Consider the following 11,883-nt stretch of genomic DNA (forward strand, 5'->3'; position numbering starts at 1 on the left):
GCATAAATATCTTTCAAAGGGACGTTTTGAATGAAGCCTACTTCTAGAAACCACTTGTTTCATCCATTTTATTTAATGGACTTCATAAAAAAGTAAGAAAGACAACTAAACAATAAATAATAAATAAAAAGAATAATGACTATAAATATAGAATTTTAAAGACGATGAAAGTATGCAAACATAAAATAATGAAAAAGTAAAAAGTAGAATAATTAAATATATACGATGAATAATGGAAAATGAACGTAAGACAATAAACATATGAGATTGTACGAAAATGAAATTTAAAAAACATAGAATAAGATAATGAATGCACTTAAATGGAAAAACGAAAAAATATAAAATAAAAATAGTGAAAAAAATAAAATAATAGAAATAGAAATATTAAATAATGGAAATACCTACAAATAAAAATAATCGAAATAGATAAAAAAAAATGGAAATAGATAAAAATAAAATAATCGAAATAGATAAAAATAAAAATAATGGAAATACAGAAAATAGAAAATAATAAATAAAACAGTAAAAGATAAATGATGAAAATATTGTAGAATAAATGAAATGATAAAAAACAATTAAAATATACATAAATAATTCAATGAAAAATATAAAAATAAATGATAATCCATCAAATGTAAAATAAAGAAAATCTATAAAATTGTATAAATAAAAAATAACTCAAACATATAAAAATGAAAATAAAGAAGATGTATATGATTAAATTTAAAATAATAGAGCATTTAGATTTTTTTAAAAAATAAAAAAATAATTAGAGTCGATGTAAAAAGGAAAGGTCTAGAGAGGTAACCCTTCCTTTTCCATGGCGACTCCGCAGACAGACATATGACTATATGAGTTTCCCATCTATCTGTCTGTCTATCCATTCATCGTTCCTCCATCGACAGACGGACGAGGACGTGCCATTCCCCAGTCAACAACAGCATTAAGACCATAATATTACCAATTTTCCATTAAGGAAAATATTTTAAAGGCCTCCTCTGTCACGTTGACAGTCAACGCCGAGACCGGTCAACGGTCAAACATTGTGGTAAAACTTGCAGGGAAAGAAACTTAAATTTGAATTAGCGCAGTCGAGCCGGCCGGTTCAACCGGGCCGGTTCGAGGAGGTCGACCCGGCTCATCCACTGCGCAGGTACTGGCGGGGAGTCAAAACGGGGGCGGCCTTCGCTTGTCTCTCCCCGAGAAAGAGAGAGAGAGGGGGGAGGTATAAAAGGATGTCGAGGGCTTCAACGGCGCCATATCTGCCAACAGCTTCGCTGCCATTCAGCGCCGCCGCTCGACGCCGCTCCGCCGCCGGTAATCGCCGCTCGACTGTTCACTTGATTCTGATCTCTCGCGGCTAGTTTTTAATTTATTGTTATCGCTTTTGATGGATTCGTTGCTCGTTCCTTGCATGCGAAGCTGGTACTGTTTGTTGCGGATTTGTTGCTGTTTTGATTCGTTTGTTTCGTGTTTTTTTTCATTTTTTGAGGTCTCTGGTATTGTGATTGTAATTGCGTTATCCGTTGATTTTTTTTGCCGGATAAGTGCCTCGTGTGCTGAGTATTTTTGGCGTTAGTGAATTATTTGCGGCCGTTTCTTGATGCTCGTCTCCGTTAGGATTATTTATCTTTTAGAAATTAATTGAGCTGCTGTTGACGAGTTGCGAAACTTCGCCGTGACACTGTTTCGGTTAACTTGCTTCGATTCTCTCGCGGCTAGTTTCGAATTTCCTGTCCTCGTGTTTGATGGATTCGTGGCTCGTTCCTCGCATGCGGAAGCTGGAGCTGTTTGACGCGGATTTGTTGTTGTTCTGATTCGTTTGTTTCATGTTTTGTTCCTTTTTTGAGGTCTCTGGCATTGTGATTGTAATTGCGGTATCCGTTGATTTTTTTATCCGGATAAGTGCCTCGTGTGCTGAGTATTTTTGTATTCGTTTGTGAATTATTTGGGGCCATGTCTTGATGCTCGTCTCCGTTAGGGGTATTTATTATTTATAAATTGATTGAGCTGCTGCTGACGAGTAGGACATCATTGCCATGACACTGCTTCGGTTTACTCGTGCCGATTCTGTTTCGTGGAGCTGCTTTTAATGTGTTAGTTTAATGCACAATCTGCTCATTTTTTTCGCACTTCTACTTTGCTTCTTCATTTTCATTTTTTTCTCAATTAAATTGCGATTGTTATTCCTCATTCGATGGTTTCGATCGTCCGTTCTTCCGTTTGAGTGCAGTCGGAGAAGCATTGCGTACTCAGAAAGTTTGGCTTCAGTTGGTTGACAGTGGATTATTTGAGACTATTTCTTGAAGGTTGTATCCGTGGAGATTATTTTTACATTTCACATGAATTGAGCTGCAAATGGAAAGTATGAAACAATGCAGCTGATAAACAAGGGAGTCTAGTGGGAGACAGCCTGAGGAGTACCGTGTATAGACTTTTTTTGTTTCAATTGGTTGTTGTTAGTCCAGCCCATCTCACGTGGGCCCATTAAGAGATGACCGTTGGACTCCAACGGTCATCCCTCCTTGTGTACACGACTATAAAAGCTCGATTGTACTTGTTGTAATCTTCTTGACTGATTTTTAATACAAATATATCGTTCTCCTTTTTATTCTCTCAATCTGTCTACTGGCATCATCGTGAGGTTTCACAGTTGTCCATGGATAATGTGCGACCATATCATGATGTTTGTCTGTGCGGCGATTATTAATTCCTTGAAAATGACGAGAACTGCTGGTGACAAGGGGGAAACAATGTTATTCCATTAATTTTAATTTTGTTTCCACGGTATTAACCTCTGAAAGGTTCTTTAGTGTGTCAGCTGGCAGTTGTTAAGTTCTTAAGGTGTTTTTTGTGTTGGAGTATTTAATTTTTATTGAGAATGATAATAAACCCTTTTTGATAATGCAGGAGTAAATACTCCAGTTTTTATATTGGGCAAGTATTTTCATGTAAAATGTCGTTGCCAATTTTACCCTTATTCACTCCCAAGCTTCTCATTGATAGCTATTTTCTTCTTCTATTTTTAATCTGTAGGTTTCTTTCGGTCGACGTCAACCAGATTTTTCTCAACTGGAAGGCGTGTACGACTAGCTACAATGAGTTATGATGCCACGACTGCTCCCATGCCTACCGTAGCGGAGGAGACTGTTGCCCAACCGGAGGCCTCTACCACCGACTGCAGTGGCTCGACGCAGGTATGAAGATTTTTGCACCTCTACTTTAAGCCTTTTAACTCATTTAAAATCTGGCTTCTGCTTTGAGTGTACATTTAACGATGTGCCTCAAATGGCTCGACAGTCAGTAACTATGGCTTCCAGATGATGACAACAAGATTTGATTCCTTCAGCTTCGTATGATTTTTATAAGAATTTCTTAAAAAAAATGATTTTTATAAGAATTTTGGGGATATATTCTTGTGCTAAATAGCAAATTCGTTTCTCAACGTCCAAGATAAACATATCTTTTGCACGAAGTGGCTGGGCCGTCAGCTATTAATTATCTGAATAAATTTACCAGGAAGATGGTTTTTTTATGACATAGAGTACCATGGTGTGTTGTTATTAGGAATTTCATATTTTAGTTTATTCCAATGCTAACATTTTATCACCCTTGTTTTCTCCTGGCTTACCAATGCAATACTTGCTGCAGTGTGGAGATGCTGTTGGGAGCGTGAAGCAACAGCTTTCAAAACTTTTCAAATCATCCCTTCAGGCGACGTTTCCTAATGACCTTGACACTGATCCTCTAGTATCTGCATCCACAGCTAAATTCGGCGACTACCAATGGTAGGAGTTTTATTTTTGAGGGTTAATAGTTTTTCTTGTTTTCATTTTCAAGTTGCCGTCAAAGTGATGTTATCTTTCAATGCCTCTATACCATATTCCAGTGAATTTGACATTTAATTGAAGCCGTCTTTATATGATGGGCCTTGCTTGTTTGGTGATAAGTTGTTTACTTTCTTTTCATGAAGCAATAATGCAATGGGCATGTGGTCTAAAATAAGGGGAAAATCGACGGAGTTCAAAAATCCGAATTCCATTGGTCAGGCATGTCCATTCTTCAACACATAATGGTTTTTTATTACTAACTTGTTTGACAAAATTTCTTGATTGATTTGCTTAGGCGTTTGAAATGGTAGCTATTGCCCTTAAAATTTTGTTGGCCTCATCACTCATCTGATTTTCAATTTTTTTCAGGCTCTTGTGAAAAATCTCCCTGCTTCTGAAATGATAGAATCCACCTCCGTTGCTCCAGCGGGATTCATTAACATTTATTTATCCAACGTCTGGATAGCTAAGGTAGATGAATTTTTTGTTATCGTCCTTGGCAGATATTATTTAGTTAACTTAACCTGATAAATAGGGTGGTTGTCTTGTTTATCTCAGCATATTGAAAACATGCTTTCAAATGGGATTCAAACGTGGGCGCCAATTATTCCAGTGAAAAGAGCAGTGGTCGATTTTTCCTCTCCAAATATTGCGAAAGAAATGCATGTGGGCCATTTAAGGTCAACAATCATTGGTGACACTCTAGCACAGATGCTGGAGTTTTCAAATGTGGACGTTCTTCGAAGAAACCATGTTGGTGATTGGGGTACTCAGGTAAATCATTTAAAGTTGTGAAAACATTTTGTTGGCTTTACGTCGTTCTGTGAAATATGAATATATTTGGATTTAACCGGAACTACTTGTAATACACCCTCATTCTGATACTTTGCTTCAAAATCGATCATCGTAAATGGCCATGATGAATTTACAAACGAATGCTCTTTGACCTTTTCCTGGTTATAAACCACGACAAACTCAGAGATATCGCCTCTTTTTCTTTGATATGATTCCTTGAAAGTATATCATTTCTTGAATTTTTTTAATTCTGCAGTTTGGTATGCTAATCGAATACCTCTTTGAGATGTTCTCTGATGGTGAGGATGCAGGTCAGCAGGCTATTGGAGACCTACAGGTACTGAACCCTACTTAGGCTCCTTCATGATGCTAATACAATCATTATTGGCGTTCTTGTGCTCTATAGCATCATAATAAGTAGTTTTTTATATTTATGTAATCTTTTTTTTGAATGAAATATATTTATGTAATCTGACCCTGTATATTGTTAAAAAAAAAGCTTACACGGAATATCTACTCTAAGTTGTACCTGCCTTGTAGCATCATGACGGATCTTACTATCAGTTGATTATATTCGCGACAAAAATGATTGACATATAAGACCCCAAAACCAAAGGTGCTAGTGCATATTTCTTTGCACTATTTCTTTAATTCAACTAATGTATCTTTCCCTCTGGGATAATGTCAGTTTTTGTTTATTGTTGTGTGTTTCTCTGTACGTAAGATGAACCATCTAAGATAGGCTTACTATCTTATGATACTTCATACACATTAATGGTTTTCAATAAGTTCCCTTTTTCTTCATTCTTTCTGTTTGTTTATTCATCCATGTTTACTGGCAAAGCGCCTGCCGCACCTTAAACATCAGCGCTGAAATTTGCCTCAAAGTTATAGTTCATATGAAGATTAAGATCCTTTCACAAAAAATGGGCAGATTAACATGCTGGGTTGTTATCTGAGTCTTCACACTCGTTCACAGGTGCCCGAAAGTAATTCCGTTCTAATGAAAGAGACTTCTTTTTCATAGCAAACTAGTTGTGGTTTTTGCTCTCCAACTCAGTGGCTGGAGTTTTGTGTGAATCACTTAGTACTTTGGGTACTCTATTGAAATGGCTTCTTTGAACTCAGGCTTTCTACAAGGCCTCAAAAAAGAAATTTGATGAGGACGCGTCCTTCAAAGAAAAGGCTCAGAAAGCTGTTGTTCGACTACAGGTGGGTATATCTAGTGTAATGCTGAAAGTTTGGTTCTTTTCCTTCTTAACCTAGTAGTATGTATGACATTTTTCTTATCTGTCGGTTTAAGGGTGGGGAAATCAAGTACCGTAATGCATGGAAGAGGATTTGTGAGATCAGTCGTCAGGAATTCGCACAGGTGTATCAACGTTTGGGGATTCATCTTGAAGAAAAGGTACTTTGAAATTCGATGATTGTGTTTTGTCAGGTTCACCGTCACCATCTATTTTTGCATTCTCTCCCTTTGTTTTCGTTTTTACTCTAATTTTGAATCTCGGATCATCTAAGTAATGTATGATTTGTTTCCCAGGGCGAGAGTTTCTACAATCCATTTATTCCAGATACCATTCAGGAGCTGGATAAATTGGGTATGGTTGTGGAAAGCGAAGGCGCTCGAGTGATATTCATTGAGGGTCAACCTATTCCACTGATTGTTGTGAAAAGCGATGGGGGATATAATTATGCCTCCACAGATCTGACGGCCATAAGGTTTCAACCTTTTTATGATGATGCCTTAATATGACTTTACTTTATTCTGCTTTTTTTTTGTGTCCAGATACCGTCTCAGGGAAGAAAGGGCCGAGTGGATAATATATGTGACCGACGTGGGCCAGCAAACCCATTTTGACATGGTCTTCAGTGTGCGAGTTCTTTCCATATCTCGTTTATGCGCGTCTTATTTGATTCCATGATATAGTTCTTCGTCTTAATGGCATTTTCTTTGAATTTAAGCTAATTGCAGGCTGCGCGACTAGCTGGATGGCTTCCTGAAAGTTCGTACCCAAAAGCCAGCCACGTGGGTTTTGGCATCGTTCTTGGTTCAGATGGGAAGAGATTCCGTACCCGTAGCACCGAGGTCGTCCGTCTTGTGGATTTACTTGACGAGGCTAAGAATCGTTGCAAAAAGGAATTAGAACAGCGTCTTGAGGCTCAAGGTACCTTCCGATGATTACTTCTCGAAATGCAGTCCATCGCTAACTCTTGATTTTAAACCTTAAGTTAATCCCAAACCTAATAGCTTTTGGTTTAACCGCATAACTTAACTCCATACACAGCACATATTAAACCCCGGCCAAAATCCTTAATGCTAGCTCCTAGATCCTAACCCTCACTCTCTAAGTTTGACTAGGGCATGAATCTAGAACAGCGTCTCAAGAATGAAGTTATTCTTCTGCTGAACGCTATACTAAACACCTTGAAGCAAAAATATCCCATTGTTAACTGCTGATTTTAACTCAAAACCCAATAGCTGGTATTATCAAAGTCGGGAACCTTAACTTCAAACACAAACCCCCTGGCTGAAATCTTTAACTTTATCCCTTTGTCCTTAAACCAAGTTCTCTAAGCTAATTTTCGTGTACCAGTAAGGATAATAATCTTTCTTCATTTTTTGGATCCAGAACGCCGTAGGTTGATTAATCGAAATTAGAAAACATATGCGGAGTGAAGAAATTCCTACCTGAACAATGATCTTTCTTATTTGTGACAACTGAGTTGAAGGACAAAAGGGGATTGCTCGTGAAAATATCGAGTTGTTATCATCATATATGCTAAAGCATATTCATTGATTAGGCAAACTAGGAGACTGGACTGAGGAGGAGCTTGAAAAGACTGCTGAGGCAGTTGGCTATGGAGCGGTCAAGTAAGCCCTCTTCAACCATAACTTTCTATTTTCTTCTCTTCTCTCATGGCAGTCATCTTTATATATTTATAACAGTAGCCGGTACGAATATATATACTTTCAGACAAGTAATTGTGCTAAGTTGGCTACAAAAGATGCTATTTTGGTTTGAATATTTACGTGCAATACTGTGCTTGTAAAATCTAATGTTCTGGGTAATCTAAGAAAACTCAACTCTCGAGTGGCCATAGAATGGTCCATGGTTATTCGTTCAATTCTTATTTTAGCATTTCTCGTTGCTAGAGCATCGTTATTGAAATTCTGATGGTGAGTTGCAATTTTTTCGTTTATTTAGGTACGCTGATCTGAAAAATAATAGGCTGACCAACTACACGTTTAGTTTCGACCAGATGCTAAACGATAAGGTAAACTCTAGATTATCAAGTTTTCTGCTACTCTATATCAATGCTGGATAATAGAAGTTTCATCATTCCTTTTGATGATTATACCATCCACACTATGTTTGGATTAATTTAGACCATACATCATCTTCGATTTGCAGACTAAACGAGCAAACTTTCTCGCTAATTATATTAAATTTCCATCAAACAGGGAAACACTGCGGTTTATCTCTTATACGCCCATGCACGTATCTGTTCTATTATCAGAAAATCTAATCGGGATATAAACGAGTTAAAAAAGGTATTTTCTTGTCATTTTTTACCCTCATAAACAATATATTGCATGATAACATGGAGCCCATTTTCCTAACTGTAGAACACCGGGATTTCATTGGCTCATCCTGATGAACGGGTTTTGGGCCTTCATCTGGTCCGGTTTGCTGAGGTACGTCGAATTTCGCTCACTCATAGTAACCGTGTAAAGTACTGTCGGGGTCTAACATAAGGCGCTTGCAGCTTCCACAGATCTCTCTGGCTAATTATTCACAATAAAATTTGAAATTTAATAAATATCCTGATGGAATCTAGTTTCATGATCTTTGTTTTTTTTTTTAATACTATCTTTTCAAATGGAATCTAGTATCCTGATCTGTGTGTCATTGTCTTATTGTTCCACAGATAGTAGAGGAGGCCTGCATGAACCTCCTGCCCAATGTACTGTGCGAGTATCTCTACAGTCTCTCTGAGTTCTTCACCAGATTCTACACCAGCTGCCAGGTACGCCCATACTATCTCTCTCTCTCTCTCCCTTTTTTTGCTGGCATTCTTTTTCAAGGAACAGCAAGAGAGATGAGATCAATATACATATAGGTGGAGATAGACTGTTGTCAGATGGAGTGGAAGAAAAATATGGTGGATATATATTGATTTCTAGCAAGAGAAAGAGAAAGAGAGAGGATAGATATGCAGGGGGTCAGAAAAATAACTAGAGAGGGAATAAGAGATGGGATAGCCATTCGGATGGATAAGTAGATCGATAGAAAGAACGAGTTAGCCCAGATAGATAGATAGATAATAGAGAGAGAGAAAGATATGGAGAGATTGTTAGGGATGATCTGATCTCGGTCGGTGCGCGGTTGTTGGGCGGTGCAGTTCGAACTTTCAAACCGCACTTCAAGCAACCCACCGGGCATCTGCCCCATTCGCCAGCGCAGACGCTCGGGCGGAGCGGATGTGCAGTTCTTTTTTCTGTTTTTGTCTCTCTTGAGCTCATCTCTGTCATCTCTCTATCTCTCTCTTCGTTTCTCATCTCCTCTCTTTCCATTATCTCTTTCTTTCTATTCTCTCTCCTTGTCTTATCTCTCTCATTGTTCATGATCTCTCTGTCTCATTTCTCTCTTGTCTCTCTTGCAGTCTTCATGTTGCTCGTCTCTCTTATATCTCTCTTTCTCGTCTGTCTCGCTTTCATTTCTGTGATCTCTCACTCATTGCTCGTCTCTCCTGTATCCCTCTTTCTCGTCTCTGTCTCGCTTTCATTTCTGTGATCTCTCAAGCATTGCTCGTCTCTCCTATATCCCTCTTTCTCGTCTCTGTCTCGGTTTCATTTCTGTGATCTCTCACGCATTGCTCGTCTCTGTCACACTTTCATTTCTGTGATCTCTCTCGCGTTGTTCATCTATCTTATATCTCTCTTTCTCGTCTCTGTCTCGCTTTCGTTTCTGTGATCTCTCTCGCGTTGTTCATCTTCTATTATATCTCTCTTTCTCGTCTTTGTCTCGCTTTCATTTCTGTGATCTCTCACGCATTGCTCGTCTCTCTTATATCCCTCTTTCTCGTCTCTGTCTGGCTTTCATTTCTGTGATCTCTCTCGCATTGCTCATCTCTCTTATCTCTCTCTCTCTCTCATTTCTCGTATTACTCGGGCGGTTTTGAGTAGTGTCCAGTTTAGATTGCCGGCCCAGAACCGCCCCACTCGTAGCACAAGAGATTGGGAACAGGCAAATTTCTGCACTGAACTGCGAGACCATCCCTAGAGATAGTGTATATATAGATAAGTAGTTAGTGATAGCAAAAGGGGTTAGATATGTATCTAGCTAAATTGATAAAAAGACAGACAGGAAAAACGATATTACATAGTTATGATGACGGGAGAGAACCAGATAGGTAAATAGTTAGTTAAGAAGGGAATAAAGAGATAAGCTTGACATTTATATAGATAATATCTATCTAATTTGTCTTTATCACTGTTTTCATCCTGCAGGTGATTGGATCAGGAGAAGAGACGAGCCGGCTGTTGCTGTGCGAGGCGACGGCAGTGGTCATGAGGCAGTGCTTCCGGTTGCTGGGCATCGAGCCCGTCTACAAGATATAATCTCCCAAGGTCGTTTTCTAATTTTCTTCATCTAGAAGTTTCTTTTTTCTTTCATGTTCTTGCATATTTCTTCACTTACCTGATTACTTTATATTTATTTCACCGGCCATATTGAAAGTCGTTCTTACATTGAAAGACCTTTTAATCCAATCATGATTGCGCCAAAAGCTTCTCCAGCAAGGCGCGAGTTTACGGGCTGTTAGGAACAAGAGTGAAGCAACAAAGCCAAGGTTACGAAGTCAGTCAAATAAATAAAGTTAAAAAAAATTCAGAATCGCATATAAGGTTATCATATCACCGACTAAGGTCATCCCCTTAGTAGTCCCAAACCAGAGAATTTGTGACAGATGATTTGAATAATACTTTATATGCCTTTTATCTTTATGTACGCCTATGTATCTATATCTATTTATAGATATAGATACATATTGAAATCTATGCCTATTACTCGCGCCCATGCCTACTTCACTGGCATCCGTATGTTTATATAAGGATGTAATTATGTGTAATACTTTTCTGTGACAGCACGTAGCAATGCTGTCAGTAAGAAGGGAGCTGGTGCCTTTCGAAGTACCGGTGTGAACTTAATTCTTTCTTAACGTCACTTGTTCTTCACACTTATGACATCATAGTACAGCTTTTGTATGATGTCCTTCCAAAGTAGATACACGTAGAACATGATATATAGGATAAATATTAGACCCAAACAGAGTAGTGGTGCACCCCCTTGAAATGGGTGCATGTACATCACACCTACCGTGGTTGCAAAAGCTCCGAGTGAACTCGAAATAGGCCATGGTCTTGGATCTACCAAATGATAAGAATGCCTCTTAGATTTAATAATAAATGGGACATGGATTTCACGATGTCTTTTGTTTTCTCAAAAAAATGTTGTTTGTATATTTTATTAGCACACACTATACGTTGTTTGCACACTCTTCAGATAAGTGGCAATTTAACAATAAAAAACATCGATCAATGTAAAAAAGTGTATGTTAATGAGTTTTTTGTTGATTTACTTTGATATAATCTGTTATCTTTTAAGAATATTGAAGAGATGTTTTAACAAATATAATGATTCATCTAAATTATGTATTGACTTTCAAATAATTTTTTTTGATTTGCGGTTTAATTTGCTTGAAAACAAAGAAAAGGAATTTAGAGAAGTTTTGAAAGAGATTCAAGTGGAGGGTTCAGTCTCCGACTAAATAAACTTCAGAAAAACATGACTCTGGCGAGAAAAAAATGGACCAAAATCTCCATGGCAATGACACAACATGGTGAATCAGCACATGAATACTGTCGTTCTAGGTTTATATTTAATCCATTCATAAACTCATTTTAATTTAGAATTATTTTCTAAAGCCATGAAGCAATGTCGTCCACATGGAGATTGGATCAAATTTAAAAGCTTTGTGATAAGTGTTTTTTGATTTGGGAAGATACATTAATGAGTTTGGAAGCTAATTTCACAGAAAAATCTTACATCCATTGAAGATGAAATAAATATATGCTTCTGCAAGTAAGAAAGGACATAATGAAAGATGATAGAAAATTCTGGGATTAATCTAACAATCTATTATATTTTTATACAATATATAGTCAAAATTGATTCTAGATCAATGAATAACC

The 11,883-nt window shown here is 37.7% G+C and overlaps 1 protein-coding gene across 3 annotated transcripts; it reads left to right on the forward strand.

Moving 5' to 3' along the window:
* Positions 1-1,160: 1,160 nt before the first annotated feature.
* LOC144709342 (arginine--tRNA ligase, cytoplasmic-like) lies at positions 1,161-10,380 on the forward strand. 3 transcript variants are annotated; one of them, XM_078582877.1, is made up of 20 exons: positions 1,187-1,317; positions 2,234-2,309; positions 2,911-2,951; positions 3,037-3,197; positions 3,652-3,788; positions 3,974-4,049; positions 4,200-4,301; positions 4,389-4,604; positions 4,882-4,962; positions 5,754-5,837; positions 5,929-6,033; positions 6,169-6,347; positions 6,415-6,499; positions 6,601-6,793; positions 7,431-7,500; positions 7,835-7,904; positions 8,092-8,181; positions 8,257-8,325; positions 8,559-8,657; positions 10,141-10,380. In XM_078582877.1, exons 4-20 carry the CDS (start codon positions 3,099-3,101, stop codon positions 10,249-10,251), a joined length of 1,866 nt encoding a protein of 621 aa, XP_078439003.1. In that variant the 5' UTR covers positions 1,187-1,317; positions 2,234-2,309; positions 2,911-2,951; positions 3,037-3,098; the 3' UTR covers positions 10,252-10,380. The 3 variants fall into 3 exon arrangements, with proteins under 3 accessions (XP_078439001.1, XP_078439003.1, XP_078439002.1); XM_078582876.1 differs by lacking the exon at positions 2,911-2,951; XM_078582875.1 differs by lacking the exons at positions 2,234-2,309; positions 2,911-2,951 and having other exon boundaries at positions 1,161-1,317.
* The last annotated feature ends 1,503 nt before the right edge of the window (positions 10,381-11,883 follow it).

This window comes from Wolffia australiana, chromosome 11, assembly GCF_029677425.1.
Source record: "Wolffia australiana isolate 7733 chromosome 11, ASM2967742v1".
Lineage (NCBI taxonomy): Eukaryota > Viridiplantae > Streptophyta > Magnoliopsida > Alismatales > Araceae > Wolffia > Wolffia australiana.

Excerpts from the sequence above, each read along its gene's own strand:
- LOC144709342 (XM_078582875.1), top strand. The coding sequence starts at position 1,236 with ATGTCGAGGGCTTCAACGGCGCCATATCTGCCAACAGCTTCGCTGCCA. Across the intron at positions 3,789-3,973 it reads AAATTCGGCGACTACCAATG|CAATAATGCAATGGGCATGT; the intron begins GTAGGAGTTTTA and ends CTTTTCATGAAG. Across the intron at positions 6,348-6,414 it reads ACAGATCTGACGGCCATAAG|ATACCGTCTCAGGGAAGAAA; the intron begins GTTTCAACCTTT and ends TTTTGTGTCCAG.